Raw genomic sequence first — 25,471 nt, 5'->3', positions numbered from 1 at the left:
ATTTATAACAAAACTAGACAATCTTTTTTGTGTCTTTTTTCAGACAAACCTTTCTGGGTTTTGAAATGACATCAAATTTTCTTGATACTTCCCCTTTAAGACCATAATGGTCAAAATAAATCTCGTACCCAGATCTCCCACTCACATTTCGACATTCCCGAACCAACTGAGATCTGGGTACGAGATTAGCCTAAATCTGGTTAGCCCACGTTCGCCGTTCTCTTTCGTTACTTGGTTGCTTGCCTTTATGTTGGGGTCAGGATATCTATGAGACATTTATCTCCCCTTTTCCGATTTTGATCATGCTTCATTTACAACCAACCGAGAGGAGTTGTTTTATTGATAAACAAGTACATTGACACTATAGTCTGTCTATAACTGTAACTGAATCGAATTTAATCATACCTTTTATATCAACAGTTGAATGCAAGCTCTCCACTAGACGTTGTCCAGGTGAATGCTGAAGATTCAATGTTATAATACACTGATTTTTTCCCCTCTACATTCCGACCACTTTTAGTGGTGCCGCAAAGAGAACTGTTGAAGCCGGAAAATACTATTTCAAAAAGCAAACCACAACTGCCAAGGAGATGAACAAATAAATAAGACTGAAGAAGAACAAGGGCTAGCTTTCGCCGGTGGGTTTTTGAGAACTGCCCAGCAGTGAAATGAGCCGAGGAAATCATCGAATGATGTCACAAGTCGTATTTTTTTAATCGCAGAATGATTGAATAAACACGCTTCATCAGTGAACGGAGTTTATTTCTGCATAGTTTTAAGACAATGGGGAGTAGAGGGTTTTTTCAGATATAAAGTTTGATCTAAAAAATATGAATTTGAATGAAATCACATATAAAACAAAACTGCGCTTAGAAAGTGAATTGATTCATGAAATCATAATCCTTGCTGTTGTATCTCCAAGTCTTGGTGATTATCAAGAAATTTTAAACAAAATTCCGAAGGGCACAACGCAAGTCAATCCATGACTTGCTCTTTTCTGTTGAAATGCTCCCCTCCTCAACTTTCTTTTCTTCACAAGAAGACGTTTAGGTTTGTTCAGAATAACAAGACAAAATAACAGGAATACATTCATTGCCTTAAATAGAAGCCTGGAGAATGAGACTGTTGACCAGAGAGGCTATACAATTAACTCACCAACCACTTTTAAAACATTTTCGCGAGGACGTAAATCATTTTATAATATCGCTTAACACACAACACTATACTATTTATGCTTCAATGAACGTTACTTTTATTCTACAATCACACTTTTCCTAAGCAACACTTATCAGTCGTTTTATCGATCTTGAGGTAAAAAGCTACAATTACTTCTAATTCAAAGAAAAGAAGGAAGACTATGATATACTAAAATTAGTTGGTTTTAACTGGCTCGGATGACTGAGTGTAACAGTAATCGGTGTTTGCTAACCTAAAAGCCCTAACACTGAAAACGGAAAATTACAGTGTAAATTCCATTTTTTTTTTCACGAAGTTTAACTTATTTGAAGACGATGATAAAACGTTGCACACATGTCATAATCTATTTTATTTCAAAATGGGAAATTTGCTGTAATGATACACACACGAAAATGGTTATATTAATGGTCATAAAAAAGTTTCCGCTGCTAAACGTTTAAAATGTTGATAATAAGAATAACGAAAACAGTAATATTTCTCAAATCCTTCAGTTGACAGTAAGTAAACTCAAAAATCAAAGTTGAAAAGCTAGCTAGCTAGAAAGTACTTATTGTAGTCGAAATGACAAGCACAGAGTACTACTACTATATTGTTACTGTTATAAATCAACTAATCCAAATAAAATTTGGAGGTATCTTTCCTAAAGCAGCAACGTTTTCTCCTTTTTCTCGTCATAGTTGTAAGAAGGCTTTCACACTCACGAGAAAGGAAATTGACAATCACATTACAAGGCAACTAAAAAGTGTTTTTGTAAGCTTCTTCAGTTCTAACTGTCATAGTTTTGATGCTACTTTTAAAAAACGGAATAAAATATCCAAGATAGAAACTTTTTATGATGGAAGTTCTTGTCTTAAGTGTTTAGCACTGGGCAGTACTCGCCTAGCTTGACCAAACTATATTAACTGAGCCAACCAAGATTCGGCATCTAGGTTCCCAGGGGTCAAAAACAGAGTTTGTTGATCGCTCACACGTCAACCAGATAGTTTCCCACCGCCCAGGAGATGTCAACCCCTTTCGCCATTTTCAGAACGGTATTTGCTTCATAGACGAACTGTTGGAGGCCATTGCACCTGAACCGCTCTTGGTATGGTGTCTGGCTCTTGTCATGATAGACAAAGAACAGGACATTATCCTGTGTTCCGTACTGCAGCCTGGAATCTATTGTCAGCTTCTGCGGGATGTCGTATCCGCCCTGAATGTAAACTGGCACACTGTTACCGTTGCTGGTTGTGTAGTCGCACAGGACATAGTTTTGACTTCTGTCTCCACCAAATCCAGCGAATGATCCTTGCTTCCAGTTGACGGTGACCGTTTCTCGCCTGCTCTTGAGGGTCAGAGTTACGCCTCTCAAAGAACCCATTGTAGCAGATTCTAACGTCATACGATAAAGAAATAGATTATCAGCCACATTTAGTAATGATTTCGTTATTGTATTTTCAAAATACCATTCTGATCTGTTCAATATTAACGCTCATTGCCAGCGTTAGTCAAAGGCGTTCTCAGTGCATGCATTCATTTTATTTGTTTGGAGGTGAGTATACCACAGTTAGCTTGTTACTGATACTCACTAAATGCTATAATGGAAATTTCTTAAAAAGTCTTTAGGCCTGTAAAAAGACTTCCGCTGCTTAAGTTAGTATAACGGCATCTAAAATGTAGTTAAATGAACTTTCATTGAACAATTCTATAGCTTACTAAAATGAATTTTCAGTAAAATATCAGGGGGCAAATATTGGTCAAAATATAGAAAAAGTCAGTTATACTTGAAAGAAGAACACAAGCACAAGAATTTGCCAGGCTAAAGAAATGTACACTAATTGCACTCAGGGTTATGGCGATAATTAATCACGACAGTAACACGTTCTAAAACCATCGGGGATATTCTAAAACGGCGATTTTATGGTAATATTGAGCTATTTTAGTCATTTTCGTGCCATTTCCTCTCCAAGAACAAGAACAAGAACAACAACAACAACAACAACAACAACAACAACAACATTAACTTTATTTTTACAAACTAAAAAAAAAGACCTTTGTAGCCCGCAGTTAGCAGAGCTATTCTAGGCGGGCTGCTTAAACTGACAATATATAGTTACTAAGCTCTCACACACACACACACAATTAAATAAATAAATGAGCGAATAAATAAGAATAAATAATAGATAATAGTAGTGATAATGAAGGTTAATATATATATTTAGGCAAGCCTAAAAGCGGAGCTCCAATTTTTTCCATAGCATTTCTAAAAATCTGCTCAGTGTATGAACGTAATAACCTTACCAGTTCCTCATCCTTTCTGCAGTTATATTTTTAGTGCATATGCAGCAAACTGCCCAGACAATAACAATGCAATGCAGAGGGAAATTTTTTTTTGAATGCTGATTTTTTATACAATGGAGGGCAATTTTAGTTGATTTTCTTTCCCCGAGGACAAAATTACTTACTCCTGATTGGTCGAGCGGCGAAAATACTCGCTCCTCATTGGCTAAACACGCCAGTTCTACATTCCGTTTGTTTCTTAATTTTGTGTCTAAAAACAACGTCTCCTTTAAGTTCTTTGGAGTTCGACTGTTTAAGCCGGGTTGTTTGTACCATTAATACATGGAAATCAAGTGCCGCAGCTAGAAAGGGAATTCCTAAAGGTTAGCTTTCGTGTTTCTTACAGGAATCAGCAAAAGCCGGATTATTTGTGTCAAAACTAAAAACTTGGATAGGATTGACATTTTTTCAGTTGAGAAACTGAAATCAGTCATGGCGACCATGCAAGTGCTTTCAACTCGCTTCTTCTTCTTACAAGTAACAACGAATGATAACTGAGCATAACAGTGTCCTTTTGGTGGGAGAAAGGAGTAGGTCAAATTTTGTGGAAGAAATTAAGTCCCTTCTTTAGATCCACCGTTTGCTATTTTTATCAATCTATTTTCGCGGATTTTCAAGTGGTATAGGAATTGGATAGCCTGACATTAAGTTTTACCGTTGTTAGTTTACTCTTGAATTTCTATCTTCATTACATGACTGTGCAAAATTTACAACTCAGTCAATATTTCTCCTACTGAAATCTAAATAGACGTCAAGAAAAGGAGAACGCTGGGAAATCACCCTTGGTTGCTTGGCACAGATCTTTAAGTATGTTTACAACAGAATGAGAGCCGTGCGGTGCGAACGAAACTGCCCCGAAATAAAAAGTTAAAAAATTAGTTTCTCCACGAATATTTCTCCTATCGAAACGATTGAAGTACATTTGTAAAGCTTGAAACACGTGAAATAAGGAAAAATTATTGATTGTTGCTCGGAAACGCATTAGACTAGTAAAAAAAAGGCGGCTAGCAAGTTGCCTTGCGTTCAAGTTAACAGAGAAAGAAAAGCACCGTCGTTTGCTCATATTCTCTGCAAAACCTTAAATAAGGTCATTTCACTTTGTTGTTTTTCGGAGGACGGCAAAGAAATGTATCAAAATTTAAAATGCACGTGCGGAGCAATTGTTTTTGTTGTTCATTTTCAGCCATGTTGCTGCCGTCGTCGTTGCTTAACAGGGTTCCCTGATATATTTGGCGCTCGGATAAAAATGTCTGAAAAATCATAACTCAGTCAATATTGCTCCTACTAAAAAACTTTTGGCCTTTACAAAAATTTAGACTTCAACGCTTAGTTGTGGCCCGAAATATTAGAGCGTTTAAAACTTGTGTGTGTTTATACAGTGCAAGCGCATGGAAGCAGAGCGGCGCAAAGGCATTGCATGTACACGGCTTCAAAACCAAATGTTAAAAAAAATAATTTCTCTGCGAATATTGGTGGTATTAAAACGTTTAATGTATCTGTGTGAAGCTTGAAACACCTAACATAAAGAAAAATTATCGATTGTTGCCTGGAAGAAAGAATTTTCGTTTACAAATAATTTGTAAACGGCCGTCGAATTACATGTACACGTCATGATAATATTGTTTTGTGTAAGAGCAAGTTACAGGCCCGGGGGAAAATGTTTGTAAATTCAAAACTGTGTCAATTCTGCTCCTATAGTAATAATTCTAGTCTCGTCAACAAATGGAAAATACGGGAAAATAGTCTTTGGTGTATGATAGCGGAGCTCCGTACGCCGGAGGCGTGCGTGCGGAGCCCCATAGCTAAGAGAATTTGGTAACCCGTGAATGCAAGAAATTTTGGTTTGGTTATGACGTCACTTTTGTCCATCCATACGACCGTACGTACGACCGTACGTACGACCGTACGCAGCCACAGGAAAACTTAGGTGTGTGAAGCCGTGCTGCGACCGTACCCGCGTTTGTTTGGCGGGAAGTTGCATCGCCAAAGAAAACAAAAAGATCTTTTGAAGAGACTAAAATACAAAGTCAATTTATGTGACCGACAGCGGGAGAAACAGCAAGACGTCTATTGGCGGGAGAAACAAATCGACTGGCAGAATCTTGAAGTGGAACCATTTTACTCCGATCCTGCGTGACGAAACTTGGATTTTTGCTCTTTACGTGAAACGTTTCGCTCACTTGACGTTGTAAAACAAACGAAAAAAGTTAGCAATGCAATAAATAGGACTTGTTATTGTCCGGAGAGGCGAGCATATTCATGTAAGTTTGTTGACAAAACTTTGCTGGTTTGCTGCCTTGCAAGATCTTGATTTCTTGCCCCTGATTTCTTGCAGTGTTAACACGCCGTTTAATTTAAGCTGAAGCTGCTAAATACCGCTAACTTCAGAGGAGTCTTTTGAGATCATTATTTTCGGTCCATGTTAATTATTTCCCTGGGAGTTTTATTTTCTAATGGGGTGATTTTCCGCCTTTCCTTGCTATAGAATTTGGGGTGATTTTCCGCCATTCCCCATTTCGCCGTTCCACCCTTCCAGCTTTTAGCGTCACCGGCATCCGAACATTTTTCCTCCGATCTGGCGCGTCGAAACGTTGGATTTTTCCTCTTGAAGTAGAGCGTTTCGCTCACTTAACGTTGTAAAACGAACGAAAAAATCAGCAATGGAATCGAAGCACTGGTTCTTCTCAGAAGATGCGAGTATATTCTTCTGATTTTGTTGACAAAACTTTGCTGGTTTGCTGTTTTGCAAGATATTGATTTCTTGCAGTGTTGACACGCAGTTTATAAGCTTAAGCTTATAAAGCTATAAAATAAGGTACTGCTCTTCAGAGGTAATTTTATTGGTCCATGTTCATTATTTCCCTTGGATTTATATTCTAATCTCGTCCAATTTTACCTTCCAACAGCGGGAAAAAGAGCAAGGCGACTAGCGGCGGAAACGCCACATCATGAAGAGCGGCCGAAGAGAAATCATTTTTGTGTCTACGGCTTCTAGAGAAGCGTAGACACTATGTCATCGGGTTGAGTGAAAGAGTGAAAGAGTGTAAGAGTGTAAATGCCACAGGAATCCCAAATGGAATCCTATCGAAAGCCGACGCTAATCCTCGACTGACCGAGAGCGATTGTATTTCCGGATCAGGACAATGGCGACAATACGGTAAATGATGTTTTCCGATGTTGATTTGCTTTTTACGAATAGTTTAAGTGATGATTTGAACCAGAATTCTGTAACTTCTGTAATTTTCATCGCAAACGTGCCCGAATTTACTGCGAGTGACCGCTTTGAACAATCACGGAGTGTCTTCAAATTTTACATGCGTGTTTGCACGCACGCAAAAAAAAAAAATGAAAGTTTTGGCCTCTAATAGCAATTGCATCGTTTATTTCATTAAATTGTTTTGTTGGAAAAGCTTTTTGTTGATTTTTGTGTCTTTGTCAATTCATATATGCGTTTGAGAAGCGACAAATGCGTAATCAAGGACAATTTGCATAAGCGGGTTGAAATTTGATATGCCAAAGGTGTTCATCAACATGCCGTGAATTTTATATATTTCTGCGTTCAAGTGTGTTTTTCGGCAAATGATTAATAGTAACGATATTATTTTACGTCAGAAAACATTTGTTTGATCATTCCAGTTTAATATGCAGTTAATTTTGGAAGCCAACGATATTTATTTATCTACTGCGCATTTTAAACCGCTCCAGGAAAAAGTTAATTTATGCGAAAACTATAGAAACACGACAGGAGTCAAAGGGTTAAAGAATACTACTTGCCATTCATAAGTTCAGTATAGATTAATTAATAGTTTCTGTTGCATTTTATGCCTACGTTTCAGGTTAGAACTTTGCTTTCAGTTCTTTATGTTTAGAACTTTGCTGCATTGCTTTCAGTACAAAGTTGTGGTTCATGTTGTAAGATTATATAATATATTTTTGTTTATGTTAGAATAAAGTTACAGTTCCCTTCTTACAAAATGTTTGTGGTAAATGATACCAGCTTAATCTCAATCTCACCAGTATTCTGTGCAACATTTTTACAACCATTTTTTTATCTCTATCCTATTTCCACTCCTCCCTCTTCGTTTTCATTTCAGTCTTATTTCCCTTTTCTTCAATTCTTTTATATCACATTTCTATACTATAACTGCAGTAGACACATGCAGTCTGAGACTGCCTATTTTTATACTCTGTTCCGACACAACGAAACGTTGGATTTTTCCTCTTGAAGTGAAACTTTTCGCTCACTTAACGTTTTAAAACGAACGAAAAAATCAGCAATGGAACAAAAGGACTGTTTATTCTCCAAAGAGGTGTGTTGTATTCGACCAAACTCTTTAATACTTGATAAACTCGAAGATTACATGATAACATTCCTTGAGAAAGAATTCCGCTATTTCCGACGTACAAGATAAATTCCGCTACATTTAGAAGCAATATTCCAGAGTTCCTTCGAGAGTCACACTCAAAACAAGAATCTTTCCGAGAAATCTGATACAAATGATCACGTGCGAATTTGACTAGTTCCAGTCCCTACTCGTTTCCAACACACTCCCCCCTGATTGACGGAGTCAATCATAAGGCGAAACTGTAAAGATAACTCTTTAAACTCAGTCCAATGTTCAAAGTTTTAGATCTGAAAGTTAAGATGCAGTAACCACAATTGGAATATCTTCATCTCTGACTACACAAATGTTCCTTGCTCTGTGACACTGGACAGCTCCCATATCAGCTGCTCCTTCATCAAACACATTAACTTCAAGAGGATAGAGCTTCTGAATTGGACGCTTGATGCGAATCCTGCGTAGAGATTTGTCTACCGTCGCCACTTCCGCGGAGCGAACAACGTTGTCTCTTCCTCGCAACAGCTTCTTTACTTTCCCCATTCTCCACTGCTGTCTAGGTGTTTTGTCTGCATATATGTGCACAAGGTCACCAATTTGGATCGTTCTTCTCGGTTCTCCTTTAAGTTTCTGATACTCTCTGATGCCAGTCAGGTATTCTTTCCTCCATCGATTTTTGAAGTGGGTGAGGAGACTCTCCAAATATCGTTCCCGTCGGGCTAGAGTGCTCAGAGGTACACTGGTAGCAGAAGGTTGCTCCAAGAGACGTCGACCAATTACGAAATGAGAAGGTGTTAGTGGAGCTTCTGACAACTCATTGTAAACATAGGTTAACGGCCTGGAATTTAACACTCCTTCAGTTTCAATCAGGGCTGATTCCAGTTCTTCATAACTAAGCTTTGCATTTCCCAGTACTTTCTTCAGACACCTTTTCACAAGTTTGACGCAGATTTCGAAAAAACCGCTCCACCAGCTTGCAGTGGGCACATTGAAATTCCAGTCAATGTTCTTGTTAAGAACGAACTTCTGAACTTCTGAATCTTTGAAAGTTTTCCCGTTATCTGAGATGAACAGGTTGGGTATGCCTCGTCTTCCAAAGAAACGTTTAAGCACTCTTAGAAATGACTTGGCGGTCAAATCCGGTGTGAGTTCAAGGTGCACAGCTCTGGTACGTGCACATGTAAATAGAGCAATGTAACACTTGAACATGTCTCCCTTGGACTGGTAGATATTCTTAACATAAAGGGGGCCAGCAAAGTCTACACCAACTTTGGAGAAGGCCAGATCATCTGAGACTCGAAATAAAGGTAATGGAGGAGGAGGTGGGCTACTGAAAGCTCTCCCTTGTATCTTCTTACATGTAATGCACTTAGAGAGTACATCCTTGACAGCTTGTCGTCCTTTGATTATCCAGAACTGTGACCGAGTTTCAGTGAGAGTTTCTCCAACCCCATTGTGTTTCACGTTTTCATGACTTTGTGCAATTACTAATCTTGTGAAGTGCTGCTTTCTCGGTAACAGGATTGGAAACTTGGCTGAGTATGGAAGTGAGGAATTCTGAATCCTTCCCTTGCATCGCAATACTCCATCTTCATCTTTAAAGACTCCTAACTGTTCCCAAGTCGAACTTGATTTCTCCCTTTCATCAAGTTTCCCTTGAACGTCTTTGTACCAGAGAATTTTTGCAGCATTCATTTCCTGTGAACTAACATTTGAATGCATTTCTGGGACTCTTTTAATCCGTCTGATGAACTTCAATACAAGGGCGGTTACTCTGACAAGCTTGCTGAGACTGCTAAATCTCTCTGGTTGGACAACTTCAGAGATGTTTTCAGGGGCTTGAACCAATACGGTCATTACTTGTGAGATTCCATCTGCATCTTCTTTCTTCAATTTCTTTGTAGTTTCTTCTGAGGCGGTGCCTTCACCAACAGGACAATTAGGTGGGCTTGGCCATTGATCCTTCTCCTTCTCTAGAAATGGTGCTCCTTTCCACCATAGATCATTGGAAACAAGATCGGAACTCTTGGCTCCTCGCGAGGCAATGTCACTTGGGTTAAGTTCAGAAGGGCAATATCCCCAATGTTCTTTACCCCAGAGACTTCGAATCTTTGTAACTCGATTCTGCACAAACTGCTTGAATTGTTTTGACTCTCCATTAATCCACCACCATACAATCTGAGAATCAATCCAATTGAACACAGTGTCAATCTTGATGGTACAAGCCAATGCCTTGTACAGAGCTGTCATCAGGTTTGCTAGAGTCAATGCTGCCATCAATTCCAATCTAGGAATTGTTTCTCCCTTCAAGGGTGCCACCCTAGTTTTAGAGGCTAACAGTTGCGAATAGCTGACATTAGAGGTTGTCACCCGAATGTAGATGTTTGCACCATAAGCAATCTTACTCGCGTCTGCAAAACCGTGCAGTTGAATAGACTTGACATCTTCTGCTTCTATGCCATCTAGGACACAGCGAGATACACTGATCACTGAAACTCTCAACATGTCTTCTGCTACTTCTTTCCACTTTAAACAGAGCTCTTCTGGCAGGGCCTCATCCCAGCCAATCTTGAGCTGACATATCTCTTGAAACATACACTTCAAGGGCAACATAATTGGTGACAGCAAGCCTAATGGATCATAAAATCGAGCAGTGATGCTCAACAGTTTCCGCTTTGTCAGTGTTCCATCCAATGCTTGTGTAGCAAAGGTTGCGAGATCAAACTTGAAGCTGTCTTCTATCCTATCCCATGGAACTCCCATCACTTTGATGAGGTCTTCTTCGAGAACACTAGACTTTGTCAAAGAAGGACTGGTTTCTGAAGGTGTCTGAGTTGATGATGACAGGTTAGCTTCCTCCTTCTCAATCAACTGATTTAGCTCTTCGCTGTTCGATGCCCATTTTCGCATGTTGAAACCTCCTTCTCTGAATCGCAACTTCAATTTTCCGTAAAGTTCGAGGCAGTCTTTTACCGAATCCTTTCCAGATGCAAAGTCATCCACATACAAAGCTCTGACAACAGTGTTCACAAAGTCTGGATCAATGTTCTCATACTTGCTCAAGTGATTTCTCAGGGTTACATTCAAAATGAACGGTGAACAGACAAGGCCAAACACAAGCCGTGTGAATCTAAGGATGATGACTTCCGGATTCGAGGAACTGATGTCATTTATCCACAAGAACCTTAACAAATTTCTCTGTTCAGGATCCACTTCAACATTTAAAAATGCTTTCTCCAAGTCACCAATAAATGCAACTCTGTGGAGACGAAATCGTAGGAGAATGTCAAAGATCAATGGTGTTAAGGCTGGACCAGGGAGCAGACAGTCATTTAGACTTGGTTCATTCTGAGATTTAGCGCTAGCATCATACACTACTCTTAGTTTGGTAGTGGTTCTGTCTTCCTTCACGACTTCCTTATGAGGAATGTAATGCACAGTTCCTGGTATGACTTCTTGATCACGCTTCTTGTCAACTAATTCTATAACACCAGAGTTCAGTTGGTCCTTAATGACATCATCATACTGTTGTAGAATGTCAGGCTTGGACTTCAATCTTGCTAATGAGGAGCTGAGGCGTTTCTGTGCTACCAAGTAGTTGTCTGGAATTGTAGGATGTTCTTCCTTAAAGGGAAGAGAAACTTCATAACGGCTACCATTGAACTTTACTTTGGCAAGATAATCTTCATAGAATTCTTCTTCTCTATTCTTCACTCCCAGAGTATCATAGTCCCAAAACTTGTTCAGTTCTTCTTTCAGAGAGACATCAACTGACTTTAAGTCTTCTTCAACTACTTGACACTCTGTCTTCATAACATGCGACATGTTAACACTTGATGAGCTCTGCAATGCACCTGCTATGTTAATAGGACCACTCAAAACATAACCCAGCCTTGTACGAACCGCTACAGGTCCATGCGACTCCCCCCGTACCACATGGTTCTGGACAATAGACCAATAATAATCAGCACCAATCATAATATCTACTTCAAGATCTTCATCGCCACGGGAATAGTCAGCAAGGGGTAAGCCTTGTAGATGAGGGTAACTTCGCTGTGCAATCTCAATGGTCTGGTTGGCTATGGGTCCACAAATCAGTTCAACTTCATAAGCATTGACAAACACTTTCAACTGATCTTGGCATTCCAGTGCAAATTGAACAATGTCACATTTCTTCAACGAGGCTTCATTGTTTCCAAACGTTTTAATCAGAACAGTTTCACTTCCAAATGAGCGCAGGCCTAACTTGCTCCTCAACCGTGTACTTATGTAAGACCTTTGAGAACATGAATCAAATAGAACCCTCACATGGCAAGAATTTCCTCCATTAGGATTTCCGACCCTGGCTCTGGCAGTTTGCAGCAAAACAGAATTATTCTTAACATCTTGGGTGAAATACAAATTTGTACTCACAGTTTGTTCCTGATTGGTTCTTCTTGCTTGCGTGAATTGTGGTGAAGAGTTATGCACGCCGCATAGCGATACATGATGTTTCCCGCCACAGCGATAACATCTCGCTTGGCAATCTCGGCTAACATGACCACTCCTCAAACAACCAAAACATCGCCCCTTCTGGCGGAGAATTCTTTTCTTCACTTCTTGCTCCGTAACAACAGCGCATCTTGCCGAAGGGTGCGGTCCACTGCAGAAAGTACACCACATTTCCTTATTTTGTTGAGGCCTGTCGTTGTATGAAACAAGTGTCGACGACGTGGGGGGTCTCTTGTTTTGACCGAACCGTAATCCATATCCAAACTCTCGTTTTTCTCTCATTTTCGACTGATCTGTCACTGGACCCAGAGCACACCTTTCTCGTATCTGTAACTCTTCTGCAAACGACTTTATTAATGTGTCGAGGTCCCACTCGTCGCTCATACCACGACTCAAAATCAAACGCAACTCTTGAGGAATTTTCGCCATGATCACTGGGGTTAGGAATGTTCCGTACGTGTCAATGGAAATTCCAATTCCTTGCAAACTTCGAACAGCCGACTCTGTTTTGTCCAACAATTGCCGCAGTTGTTTAAGATCATCAGTATCACTCACTTTTGGTAGCTGCATTAACATCTCGATGTGTTTAGATATGATAACTTGTTTGCTTCCGAACCGCTTGTTTAGGAGATCGACCGCATGGTTGTAATTTGAGCTTGTGAGAGGTAAACCAGAAATGGTTTCGGCTGCAGCGCCCTCCAATAATGATTTCAAATACTGAAATTTGTCGACTTCATTCAGATCCTCACTCGTGTGAATTGCAGATGAGAAGCTGTCCCAAAATGTTGTCCATTTTGTGGCATCCCCGGTAAACTTAGGTAACGTGAGCTTCGGTAGCTTTGCCTTGTTTGTGCCCTTCGCGCCATTTTGAACAGGGAAAGATCCTTGCGGACTCGCCGATGGCAATGTCACCGTTTCTTCGACATCATTCGCTTCCTGCTTAGGAGACGACAAACATGAGGTTATCAATAAGATCGTTTCTTGTAACGACGCGTTAAACTCGCAGCGCTCCAGGATTTCTTTTTCGATTGCGTCGGCTTGCAATAATTCTGCGACTTCTTGATCAAGCGATGCAATTTCCTCCTGATGTTTTTCCAGGTTAATCTTTTGCGATTTCAGCTTCAGTCGGACACTTTCCACATCACTTTTGTTGAGTAACTCCTTCACATCGTTCATAACTTTACGAACGTAAACTCTGAACCCTGAGCGCTCCAAAATTTTCTTTTTGACATCCGACATGGCGAAGGTCACAAAACACGCGCTCTGTTCTCCTTGCTTTCACTCCCGGGTCTCCGGCACCAAAATGTTGTATTCGACCAAACTCTTTAATACTTGATAAACTCGAATATTACATGATAACATTCCTTGAGAAAGAATTCCGCTATTTCCGACGTACAAGATAAATTCCGCTACATTTAGAAGCAATATTCCAGAGTTCCTTCGAGAGTCACACTCAAAACAAGAATCTTTCCGAGAAATCTGATACAAATGATCACGTGCGAATTTGACTAGTTCCAGTCCCTACTCGTTTCCAACAAGGTGAGTATATTTATATCTATTTATGTGACAGTAATGAGTATATTTTTGTTGACAAAACTTTGCTGTTTTGCAAGATATTGTTTTCCTTGCAGTGTTGACCATGCAACTCATTTAACTTTTAGCTACTGCTAACTTTACAGCAGTCTTTTCAGCTCGTTTTTTCGGTCCATGTTTGTTATTTTTCTTGGAGTTTTATTTTCTAATCTCATCCCATTTTGCCTCATTTAAGAAAATTTTATTCTCAGGTAAAATAGTCAAACGTCACGCTACACAGTGTCGTTGTTACCGTTTATATAAACTGACAAGTTTTTCTCGCATAAGCTTATATATTTCTAATTTTAGCATTTATTTGTGACAATCTTTACAGAGAACAAACACAAATACTTAAAATAATAGGGTATAACGGCAAAGATTTAGATGTGTGAGTATTTTTGACTGAGCTGAAATTAAGTCTTTTTAAACAATGTTAAAAGCGAGTGTAAAACTAGTGTGATTTTATTTTCATCAAAACATGATTTCATTTTCATCAAAAACATGTCCCCTTGCTTCTTGTAAGTGACTGGTAATTAGCCCATTCTTTTCATTTTTCAACTTTTTCTCAGTGTGTGGAAGGGAGTGTTTTTTCAAGTAACTCAACTGAAGTGTCAAGTTCAAAAACATAGAGAGATTTTAACCCTCCAGATAGAAGTAAGGTCTAGTAACTCTTGCTAATAATATATTGGGTCTTGGTTTCATCGCTTCTCGACGGTTGCTTGATTTCGCAAAGCTAATTGAAAAAATGGAGATGTTTTAAATTGTCTAGGTATATTTTAACTAGCTCCTCAGAAACCACAAAGGTACACTGTTGAAGAAAAGTCTGTAATTTTTTTCACTGTGTTCAGCTTTCCTTCATTGAAGGATTTTTTTTTGCGCTCGATCTAGGCATTAAGTCAGCAACTGGTTGTGCTGTTCCATCTAAAGAAGACTAGCCAGAGATTCAAAAACACTTTAATTTGTACCTTAATTTTTCTTTATCCGAGAAAGGGCGTGGAATTCTGCCCATTATGGAGCCAGCCAACCATTTTTACATGAAGTGCATTGCTGCTCTTTCTTAATCTTTCAGGTGTCTTTGTCAAATTCCAGTTATAACTCTCCGACATCATAGTGGTAGTCACAAATTTAAGCAAAATAATTATAGCCGGGGACATGTTTTTCTAAACTTTTGGATGCTTTCATGTAATCATGATTAGCTGGGTCCTGTTAACAAAAGAAGAAAAAAAATAATGGCTGCTCCTCCCCCTCTGTTACAAATTCCCTTTATAAAGACCACATTAAAAAATGTCCATTATTGGATTTCATCTCCAAAAGAATTGGATTTTAAAAAGAATCTACTGATATCTTGTTACAATCAATTTGTATGATGTGAAAATTTTTTTTCAAAAAAGGAGGTTATATGGGGCTAGATCGATGTAAGTATTTGCATGAAGGAATATTAGAATGATTCCTTGGCAAAGCAAACAGCTATTTATATTATGTGGTTTACAACATAACACCACTGCATTCTCTAGAGTCATGCAGTGAATATCAGCCTTATCCTTTTAATTTTTAGTAAAGGATTTTTGAAAGTGAAATTTATTAGTTAATTATAAGTTCGCAAAATGTAATAAAATTTTAAGACTCCAGAAATGCTTGAATCAGACATTTTAGAGGAGGTTTTAAAGTTAAAAAGGGTGATAGAGGGAGTGGGCAAGGTATTTTACAATGGCTTACAGGATATCTCATGAGGGGGTGCCAGAAAAAGAATATTTAGAACATCATCGGGTGGGGCAGGGGGAGGGGGGCCTTTCAAATCATGAAAGGGAAAAAATAAAAATCATCATAGGCCCTCATCTGCATAAACTATGTACCCTCCCTCTGGATTGTTTTAGAATCTGCCACTGCCTGGGCACAAAAGCCACACACAGCGGGCGTAACCTTTTCTGGTAGAGTTTAAGACCTGTTGTTTAAGTTGTAACAAAAAATATATTGATGTAAGCTTTTTATTTACCATCACAGATTCATACCTGTAGATGTGATGAAAACACTGTATGCCTCAAGAATCACTTTGTTAATGGACGTTCTTGTTGAAGCAGTTCATAAACTTGTAAATTATGCATTCTTGTGTGAAAGTTTCTGTGCACTTTCCCCATCAAGGGATAGATCCGGTTGTGTATTAAATAATTCTTACCTTTTCGAAAATGTTTATGATGGCAGGAGCCAAATAGAATGGGCATCTCATTATTACTCAAAAGAAAATTCACTGAGTAAAGATTTGATTAGTTGGCCAGGTAGGGCTTATTGCTCTAGCATGGTGAGTACAACAGAGATTGGCTGCTGGATGCCTGGGCCTAACTGTGTTTATAAGCAACAGAGCGCTGTAACTCAGTCATTCTTATAGCTATTCAATTGAGAGGAGAGGAGGTGGCTGATATTCGGGCCATGTTTAATGCAACCAGACCCTGGCTTCTATTGATAACTGTGATTAAAGATAAAACATCCAACTTCCTATCAGCCATCTCTTTTAATTAAAAGAAAACTTTAAAACTTGGTAGTGAGTAATCAGTTATGAAATATGTACATGTACAGGTATTAATTTTTACAGTGCAATCTCAGTTATTTGAAACTCTCAATTCTTTGAACAAATAGTTGTTTTAAATTCTCTTGGATTGCTAAATCAGTCAGATTTTTACCTCCTATTTTTGGAACAAAATTATGTTTCCCTTTGAGGTTAAAGACAATTATTGGTATTCCACTGTAGTGATTTACATATCATTATACCCCAAGTCAATTGTTTTCTTTTACTTTTTTTTGATCACTCTACAATAACTGTTTTTAGTGACCAGTGCTACAGTTTTCTACACCTTATCCCATAGTCTGGTTTACCTTTTTCAGAAACAATTAAGGAAAAACATTAATATTATTCTCCTTTTCCATTCTGTCCACTGGGTTCATGCAAACTCTTCTTTATTTATATAAGAACAGTTTAAACCACTGATTGTTTTGAAGAATGAAGTAATAAAATGCTTTTAATTTGCAATATTTCAAGCAAAGTATTAGTTGTTCATCATTTTGTGAATTCAGAAGACGACTATTATATGCACACTCAACTCTCTTAAAAGCACTCTTGTACCTACCATTTTTTTTTCTCGGAAAAACCAGATCGAGATGAAAAGTAAAGTAAGGAATATAATTGTTTCCAGAATGCTTATTAAATGATACATGGTAGGTATCTTGCTGTGTAAAAATGAATGGGACTTCTCAGATGAGGTGCTATCCATAAGCTGGATTGAGTGATGAGGCTGCAGCACTGTAGTGTTTAATGGAATGCATGCAGCAAGGTCTGTACCTAAATTGAGAAACCAGAGAATAAAATCTGCAGTGTAAATTTTGTGGTGATGGAAACCGTTAAATTTTCTTCTCAGTATTACCTCAGTAAGGAAATGTGGTCCATGCAAGTTAAAGAAAAACTCTTTGACCTTGGCAGGATTCAAACCCACTATTCCAGGATTTTGATCACTGATGGACCAAATGTACTCACTAGGGCAATGCAAAATTTAAGTGGTTTCCTTCACACACAGAAATTTACACTCCAGAGATAATTCTCTGATTCCCCAGTTGCATCAGCACTGCACAGCACAAAATTTCATTATCCCTTAATTGTTGTGTTATTTTTTTACTTTACACCAAGTGAATTCTCATGTAACAACGTGTAAAAAAACTGCTGGGGATAACTGACCCCTTAACTGCATGATGGATTTTTTTGGTAAAGATTTTGACAGGGACAGTTGAGGATTTAATTTCCAAGTGTTATTTGATTTTATGTAAACAATTTACTAACTTTAAAAACCAGCTACAGATGGCTAGGGACTGCAAAAACATTTTTTTTTTCTGTTGAATAAATTAAAAGACTTACGACATTTATTGCATTCAACAATTACATCAAAAGAACGCACTCCTTACACAGATTGGAGTCAACCTTGATTGCCATGAATGAAAGGATCTTGGGACATGTATATGGCACCCCCTGCAGATTTTGCAGGGGCAGATGATATCATCACCAACTTGGCAAAGGAGAGAGAACCTAAGGATTGAGGTCAACAAATGCACTCTCTAATCCAGTTTTGATTATTACTAGTTTTCATATACAGCTATTTCAATTAACGTTGTCGGATTAAAATCAAGCTAAAAGACAAGACCGCAATGTTTTGTGGGATTATTTTTTTATGAATAATTTCATCAAAATCATCCCTGCAGGTACAGGTCATTGCACTGCTAATTACAACCTATTGTTTTCTCCAGGCATGACTGATTTTGATGAATTTATTCATGAAAATCCCACGTAAACTTTCGGTCTTGTCTTTTAGCTTCATGCTTTGAACCAACAACGTTAATTGAAATGACTGTATATAAAGTAGCAAAAAGCAAAAGTGATTGTCATGTTGACTTTGCAATATCAAGAATAAGAGCCAGACAATTATGCACGAGTCAACGAAAACCCTGACCCCCCGGAACAAGGTGGGGATTACAAGGGAATAGTAGGGGATTTGATAAAAAATCATGCCCGAGATGGTGGGGCATTGGAAGCGTTTAGTAGATTTAGCTGCCCCAAGGGGGTGGGGACTTGTGAACAGACTGCAATGTCAAAGAATTTTTTAGATAAAACTAGTAGCAGCACGTCTGCGAACTCTTACAGTTGTAAAACGACTTATTTTGTCCTACACGTTTTGTGTGACAAACGCACACTTCGTCAGGGAGTTTTACTATACAACATAAGTGACCTGTATATATACCTAAATAAAAGACTAAAATAAATTAAACGCAAAACCGTACCTACGCTAGCGGATTTACATGTAGGAAACAGGTGAAAAGGTGTGCAAGGTGTTACATATTTTGTGCTTGACATAATTTTGAGGCCTACAGTTTTAGCTAAAACTCCAGGGGTGGGGTATTTGGTAATGTTTTGAGTTTATGAAGGCTACCGAGGGGTGAGGATATTATTTAAGATTTGAGCAAGGTTTTTTCCAGATCTCCACCCTGTCCCGGGGTGGGGCTTTCGTTGACTCATGCATTACTGCTGTGGTTTCCCTGAACAAAACAGTATCACTTTGCACTCTCAAAACAAAAGGATTAATGTGATTGACAGGAAGTTATGAAAGGTTCATGTTTTTCCTATCCCTTCCAAAACAAATGGGAAAATTATACTGCATTCTCAGATAGAGTTAAGAGCAAGAAAGACATCTTGACTCTCTTAAATCAATATCAAAGGCATGGAACTGAGCACCTAATTTGAGTTTATACAAAAACAAAAAAAAAAAACCAACTTTTTGTGTACAAGAATAGCTATCAACCTGGGAAAAGCAAATTAAAAAAATGAGCTTTTTAATCTAATTTATTGAATTAATCAGCTACAAGTACAGTATTAGAAAATAGAGAAATGACACAAAGCTAACTTGACTTGAAATATTTCTCCTGTATTCAAACATCTCCAATGTGCATCTCCCTCAAATAGAACCTGAACATCAAAAAAAAAAAAAAAAAAATCACTCGATTTGAGTAGAAAACGATGAAATCTAAAATATTTTGTAAATCCCCATTAATGACTCGATTTCCAATTGGTCCGCAGTTTGAAACGATCTCTTAGTATTATGCATATTATGTTACCGACCACATAAATTCATATAACAACACTGGCCTACTATTGTCCGTGTTAGCCTGCCATTTCAACATTATCTTGATTAAAGATCAAAGATTTTTTTTTTAGAAAATTACTCTTTCTTCAGAAAAAAAAAACACTTCACACAGTACAAAGATGTGCATTCATACGTAAAGATTTGAAGTTATCTTACCTCCTTGATTGACAGAGCCGTCGGACCTTTCGCCTTCCACCGACAGAGCAAAACCCCATCTACTTTTGACATTTATCAAACTAAAAATTTTCCTTCAACCAAACAAATCTGCTGTAGAACGGAACATTTTTCACACAGTCACGCAGGAAAAATAACATGAGGCGTAGGAAAACTTGGATCGCTTCCAAACTAGAAAACTTCTGCAAAGTTTCCTAGCGCTTAAAAATATCCTTGCTATTTTTGTCCACCATCCTAGTAGCAGAAGACGTCTAAACACTGCTACTTTTTATCCAAATCTCTAGAACAAAGCAAAGAGCCAAAGACAATTAAATTCGCCCCTTCGGCCGCCATGTTTGACGCGCTGGGGCTCTGGGGACGAGATTGGGGCACGCGCAAAGATCACCTCCTTACCGCGGTGAAAGGAAAATTAAGAAAAAATGCCTTCTGTTACAACAAATCAGCATCAAATAATTTTGCCTTCTGTATGACATTATTATTGTTATTGTCGATGGGAAGTTTGCTTCATATGCACTAAAAATATATATAACTGCAGAAGGAATGAGGAACTGGTAAGGTTACTACGCTAATACGAAAAGCAGGGTTCTATAAATGCTATGAAAAAAATTGGAGCTCCGCTTTTAGGCTTGGCTAAATATATATATTAGAATTATTTCAGAGCTTTTAAACTTGTGTCTGTTTACAAACGCATGAGAGCCGTGTGGTGCGAATGAAAAAAACACGGCCACGAAACAATATGTGTACAAAAATTAATTTCTAAACGAATATCAATCGTATCGAGAATTTAATAAACGATAAAAGCACCCGCGTAAAGCTTTAAACACGTAACATGAATTAAAGTATCGATTGTTGCCTGAAAGGAAGCATTTTCGTTTACAAATGATCTTTAAACGGCCGTCGGAATCACGTAAACATGACATTTTCTGCGAGAGCAAGTTAGCTCCCGGGGAAAAATGTTTGGAAATCCAAAACTGTGTCAATTCTGGTCCTATAGTAATAATTCTAGTCTCTAAATAAAGGTTAACAAGTGGAGAATACGGGAAAATAGTCTTTGGTGTTTGGTAGAATTATTTCAGAGCTTTGAAACTTGTGTGTGTTTACAAACACATGAGAGTCGTGCGGTGGGAATGAAAAAAAGAAACGGCCACGAGACAAAATGTTCCAAAATTTTACATTCTACATGAACATCGATGGTATCGGAAATTTAATAAACGATTAAAGTATCTGTGTAAAGCTTGAAACACGTAACATGAAGGAAAATTATCGATTTTTTTCCGGGAAGAAACCTTTTTGGTTTACGAATGATCTGTTGAAACGGCCGTCGTAATCACGTAAACATGGTATTTTTTGCTAGAGCAAGTAAGCTCCCGGGGAAAAATTATTGGATATTAAAAACTGTGTCAATTCTGCTCCTAATTAGTAATAATTCTAGTCTCTAAGTAAACGTTAAGAAAAGGAGAATACCGAAACGTATTCTTTGGTCTTTGGTAGAATTATTTCAGAGCTTTGAAACTTGTGTTTGTTTGCAAACACATTTATAAGCTTAAGGGCCGTGCGCTGCGAACGAAAAAACACACGGCCACGAAACAAATTTTTCAAAATTAACTTCTCCTCGAATATTACTGGTATCGAAAGCGATTAAAGTGTCTATGTAAAGCTATTTTAGAGTTCTAAAAGTTACCATAACTGATCACGAACGGGTGATATAGGCAAGTGTGAGGTTTCTTTAAACTTAAGCTTACTTTTCTTTTCCGGTCGGCCTGCTCTAACTTGCTATCCGTCGCTCTCTTCCACGTTGAGCTTTGCTTAATCGTCTCCGCTTTTTACACGGAATGCCCGCAGGGCATGACGTGTCTAGGTTTCGGTCGGGTATCTTTTTTTTCATCGGTGTCGCAAATGTGCACATTAATTACGCGGGATGCCCTGAAGGGGCATACCGTGTCTAAAAACGGGTCGATTTCTTTTTTTTTTTCTTCCTCGTAGCTACAAATCGGTATATTAATTTATTCATTAAACTCTCCCCTCTCCTACTCGGGATGTATTGTTCTAATTGTCTTCAACAAAAGCAGGCCAATAAAAATCCATTCTTGTCGCTTATATCGCGAGGGAGGGGACACACTCACCCCTACCTGAGTGACGTCAATGCATCATTTGATATATTTATTACAGACGGATTAAATTGTCGCGCCATATTGTTTTAACATGTTGTGGACTCAAGTGTGCCGTTTTCAAAGAGAAATTTCACCATTTTGAAGCGGTAAATCGAAAGAATAACTTCTAAGAAGCACCCGACACGTAAAACGGTGGAAATTGGTGAGTTCTTAGTGAAGGAATCGTGCTTTGTTTGACAGTCTTAATCCACCACGTGAGACTGAAAAGAGGTCATTGAGAAGCTTACGTTATCGTAATGGAATTTCACACATTTCCGCTGATAGTCTGAGTCGCATAACACAAGGGAAAACAACGTAACGCGATCGTCGTGACCTAAACTATTCCATTAGCAAGGATAGTTTTATCAATCGGCGAAGCATACAGTTGGAATAAATGAATCAGCCCCAGCATCACGCGTAATGCCAGTATAGCAGGCATCTTGTTAAGTTAGTTTTTTCGATACGTTGATTAGGGGCTCTGTTTCGATAGAGAAACGTTCGTTGCAAATGAGTTTAATTCCAGACAAAACAAATAAGCCAACACTTTTCCTAGTAAAAGTATGGAAATATTACAAGGGTTGATCAATCAACCGTTCTCCCTTGCGTACAGTTTTGTCAATTTTTTATGTTTAGGTATCGGCGGCCCTAGGCCTTAAAGAATTGTTTGGCGCAGAAGCATCTTTCGGTTACAATAACTTGAATTTGTAACAATACAATGGCTCAATTATGATTCTGGGAGTCTTGGAGGACAAGGGAATTAGGATAGGGCGAAACGAAATGTTTTAAGACTTCCGGCAAAGGTTATATGTCTGAATTGTTGATAAAATAGAGGAGATACCAGTATCTCCATAAATTGCCTAACCTCAAGGATGGCTGTTCTCGAGAAAGAACTTAGGCAGTAAGTTAGCAATGGTGAGTAAGCAGTGGGAGTTAAGCCCTGTGAGTTGGAAGATCTTGCCGGCAAGATTCCACATCTTGCCGGCAAGATCTGCCGGGAAAGAACTTGAATTTTCCAAATCTTGCCGACAAGATCTTGAATTTTCAAGATCTTGCCGGCACGATCTTGACTGATTTTGACAGGCCTGCGGGACTCCCATGTGCGTGTTTAGCCTAAGTAATAGTTTTGCCCTCACGAGTATATCTTTCAGAGAACACCATTTTCTCTTTGAAATGAGCAGTGTTCCCTGTAAATTTTGTTTTAGCGCTGGATTTTCTTCTTATTAAATGCCATTTATGATTTGGAGGATTTGCGCGATAGACACTGAACAAAGCCACGTTTTGTATTTTGATCTCAAAGGTCATTTTGACTTCTTGTTTTTTCTGTTTAGCGACTGTCGTTCTTATGCCGTTTGTGGGATTTAGTTTAGGCCTTCTATGGCTCATTTCAGTGCGTCTGGTGACAGTATAGCCTCTCTTTTTATTGTTGTAAGAATGGGATTTGAACCGTGTAATAACTATACCTTATCTTGCAGCTTAAAATTTGTCAGATTGCCGGTCCCGGCTAATTTTTGCTTTTGTTGCAAGATGTTGTGCTTCTTATCACGGTTACTTGTCTCTTGATCCCTTCTTTAGCATTGCAGCTTCTTTGAAAGCTATGCAATGCGTTAAATTGAGCCGCTTAAGTTACGGCTGTGTGTTTTGTTACTGCTACGCTAAGCTCTGTAACTGTGAGGTTTGTGTTGCGTGAGCTTAGTATTTTCCTCCTGTGTTTTGATTACGTGCTCTGGCCAGGGGCTGCTTCGAGTCCTTCGGCCGTTAGTAAACTCTGTAGCATTTAAGGCAATGTCAGGAAAGACCGCTGTTTCGATCCTAAAATCTTGTGGATCTCTTCAGTTGCCGATTCTTTAGAAATGATAGAGATGAGTTCTCGGTATCATTTCAACAAACGCGCTCTCTTGTCAAATTATAAACCCGTGCTTCGGATCGAAAAGCCTGCAATTCAATTGGCTCCTTGGTAGCTCTTGCCGGCAAGATTTGGAAAATTCAAGATCTTGCAACTCATCATATGATAACTCACTGCTGTAACTCACGAAGGACAACTCACAGAATTGGCGGTCCCCGTAAAGCGGTACATTTAGGTCAACTCAACTGACTTACCTCCTGTCAGTGTATTACTGACCGACGATGCTTGTGCTGAAAGAAGAAAAAACAGAAAATCAGAAGGGATATTTTGTAAGATAGCAAATCCCTGTGGATTCGTCAGTCTTGAAAGTCAACAACCGCTTCTTTGGGTGGAGCCGGTTTTATCGGCGAGGTTTTAACGAGTATTTAACTCAGCAAAAGTATGAAAGCTACCCTGAACAGTCGTAAAGTTCCTCATGTTTTCTTAACGTATCTTAATTTTGCATTATACGTTCATTGCACAGCACCTTTTAATATTTCTGTTTTGATAGGCAAGATAGATTAAATATGTATGGCCGTGCGCTTCTATCGAGGATGATTTTATCAAACTATCGTCAGTGCCTTCTGTCACAAATGGCATCCTTGCCGCCGCAAATGTTGAAATCCAACATGTAATGTAATGTAATGTAATGTAATGTAATGGAAACAAAGATGAAGTAAGTCAGTAGAAATGACAGAAATACCTTTTCTAGTTTCAATCTTATCCTCCCGATTTCTTCGTTCTTCAAACTTGTCCACTTCTTTAAGTAGATCGCTTTGTCCTGTTTGGGTTAAAATTTCCTTCAATATACCCAGGTAGTTAATTCCCAGACAGCTGCGGTTCTCCAACTCTTTGAATAATGACCGAACGTTGGAAATGTTGCCTTCATTTGCTGCCGGAATCTCCACTCTGCAAATCGAGATCAGTCGTTCCAGATCATTGAGCTCGTCGAGTGCAGGAATGATCTGTTCAAGCAAATCGAGGTATTCCTTTTTTTTGCTTTCGAAATTCTTAACTTTTTCAAGTAGAATCCATCCCTTTACACTTATTAGGAGGTCTTTCATTACCCCAAGCCGATTGGGCCCTAAATGATTGCCCTGCTCAAGTTCTTTAAACAACGAGAGCACATCTTGGATGCTACCCTCGCTTCCAGTCGCTAGCTTCCGTCTACACAGAAAAAGTAATTGCTCGTGTAGGTTTAGTTCTTCAAGGCTCTTACTTATTTCGAAGACTAAATTGTCATATTCGATCTCGGACATTTTTTCGTTGAAAAATCGTCTCAGTTATGAAGATAGCCACGGCGAAAACTCGAAAAGCAACATGGCGGTGTCGTGATCGTTGCAGTCGTATTGTGTGGAGTAATTTAGGTTTCTTGATTCCGGTATTCTCGGTTTTCACTGTCACGCCATTGAAAAAAAAAATCGAAACCATTCCATGAATGAAGTCACGAAATTGACATGGTATAGAAGATAAATAAATAAGGCATCTGTCCAAGTGTCAGGTCTGTGCGGTCCGTACTCGAGTTATTACGCGGGATGCCCTGAGGGGGCATACCGTGTCTAAAAACGGGTCGATTTCTTTTTACGCGGGATGCCCTGAGGGTGCATACCGTGTCTAAAAACGGGTCGATTTCTTTTTTTTACGCGGGATGCCCTGAGGGGGCATACCGTG

General features: G+C 38.8%; 2 protein-coding genes and 2 long non-coding RNA genes across 4 annotated transcripts in view; 1 reads left to right on the top strand and 3 right to left on the bottom strand.

Annotated features, from left to right (window-relative positions):
* Positions 1-25,471, top strand: part of LOC146480627 (collagen triple helix repeat-containing protein 1-like) — a 77,489-nt gene that overhangs the window by 3,003 nt on the left and 49,015 nt on the right. The gene's annotated exons all lie outside the window — the stretch shown is intronic.
* Positions 1,229-25,201, bottom strand: LOC146480630 (caspase-8-like). The gene is made up of 3 exons (XM_085109830.1): positions 24,504-25,201; positions 24,016-24,051; positions 1,229-2,568 (listed from the first exon to the last, which is right to left on the bottom strand). The coding sequence occupies exons 1-3, from the start codon at positions 25,057-25,059 to the stop codon at positions 2,162-2,164; spliced, it is 999 nt and encodes a 332-aa protein (XP_084965956.1). The 5' UTR covers positions 25,060-25,201; the 3' UTR covers positions 1,229-2,161.
* Positions 4,550-7,828, bottom strand: LOC146480632 (uncharacterized). The gene is made up of 3 exons (XR_014864745.1): positions 7,703-7,828; positions 6,413-6,498; positions 4,550-6,199 (listed from the first exon to the last, which is right to left on the bottom strand). It is a non-coding gene; the product is annotated as an uncharacterized LOC146480632 (long non-coding RNA).
* Positions 19,278-20,983, bottom strand: LOC146480631 (uncharacterized). Its single transcript, XR_014864743.1, has 2 exons — positions 19,751-20,983; positions 19,278-19,416 (listed from the first exon to the last, which is right to left on the bottom strand). It is a non-coding gene; the product is annotated as an uncharacterized LOC146480631 (long non-coding RNA).

Source organism: Pavona decussata, unplaced genomic scaffold, assembly GCF_977016875.1.
Source record: "Pavona decussata unplaced genomic scaffold, jaPavDecu1.1 SCAFFOLD_53, whole genome shotgun sequence".
Lineage (NCBI taxonomy): Eukaryota > Metazoa > Cnidaria > Anthozoa > Scleractinia > Agariciidae > Pavona > Pavona decussata.
The sequence above is the reverse complement of the archived record's forward strand: the minus strand, read 5'-3'. Positions and strand labels throughout refer to the sequence as shown.

Bases quoted from the DNA above. Each gene is read 5' to 3' on its own strand.
- LOC146480630 (XM_085109830.1), bottom strand. From the start codon at position 25,059: ATGTCCGAGATCGAATATGACAATTTAGTCTTCGAAATAAGTAAGAGC. The intron at 24,052-24,503 runs GTATTTCTGTCA...TTCTTCTTTCAG, and splicing joins TAAGATTGAAACTAGAAAAG to CACAAGCATCGTCGGTCAGT. The intron at 2,569-24,015 runs GTAAGTCAGTTG...GTATGACGTTAG, and splicing joins CAGTAATACACTGACAGGAG to AATCTGCTACAATGGGTTCT.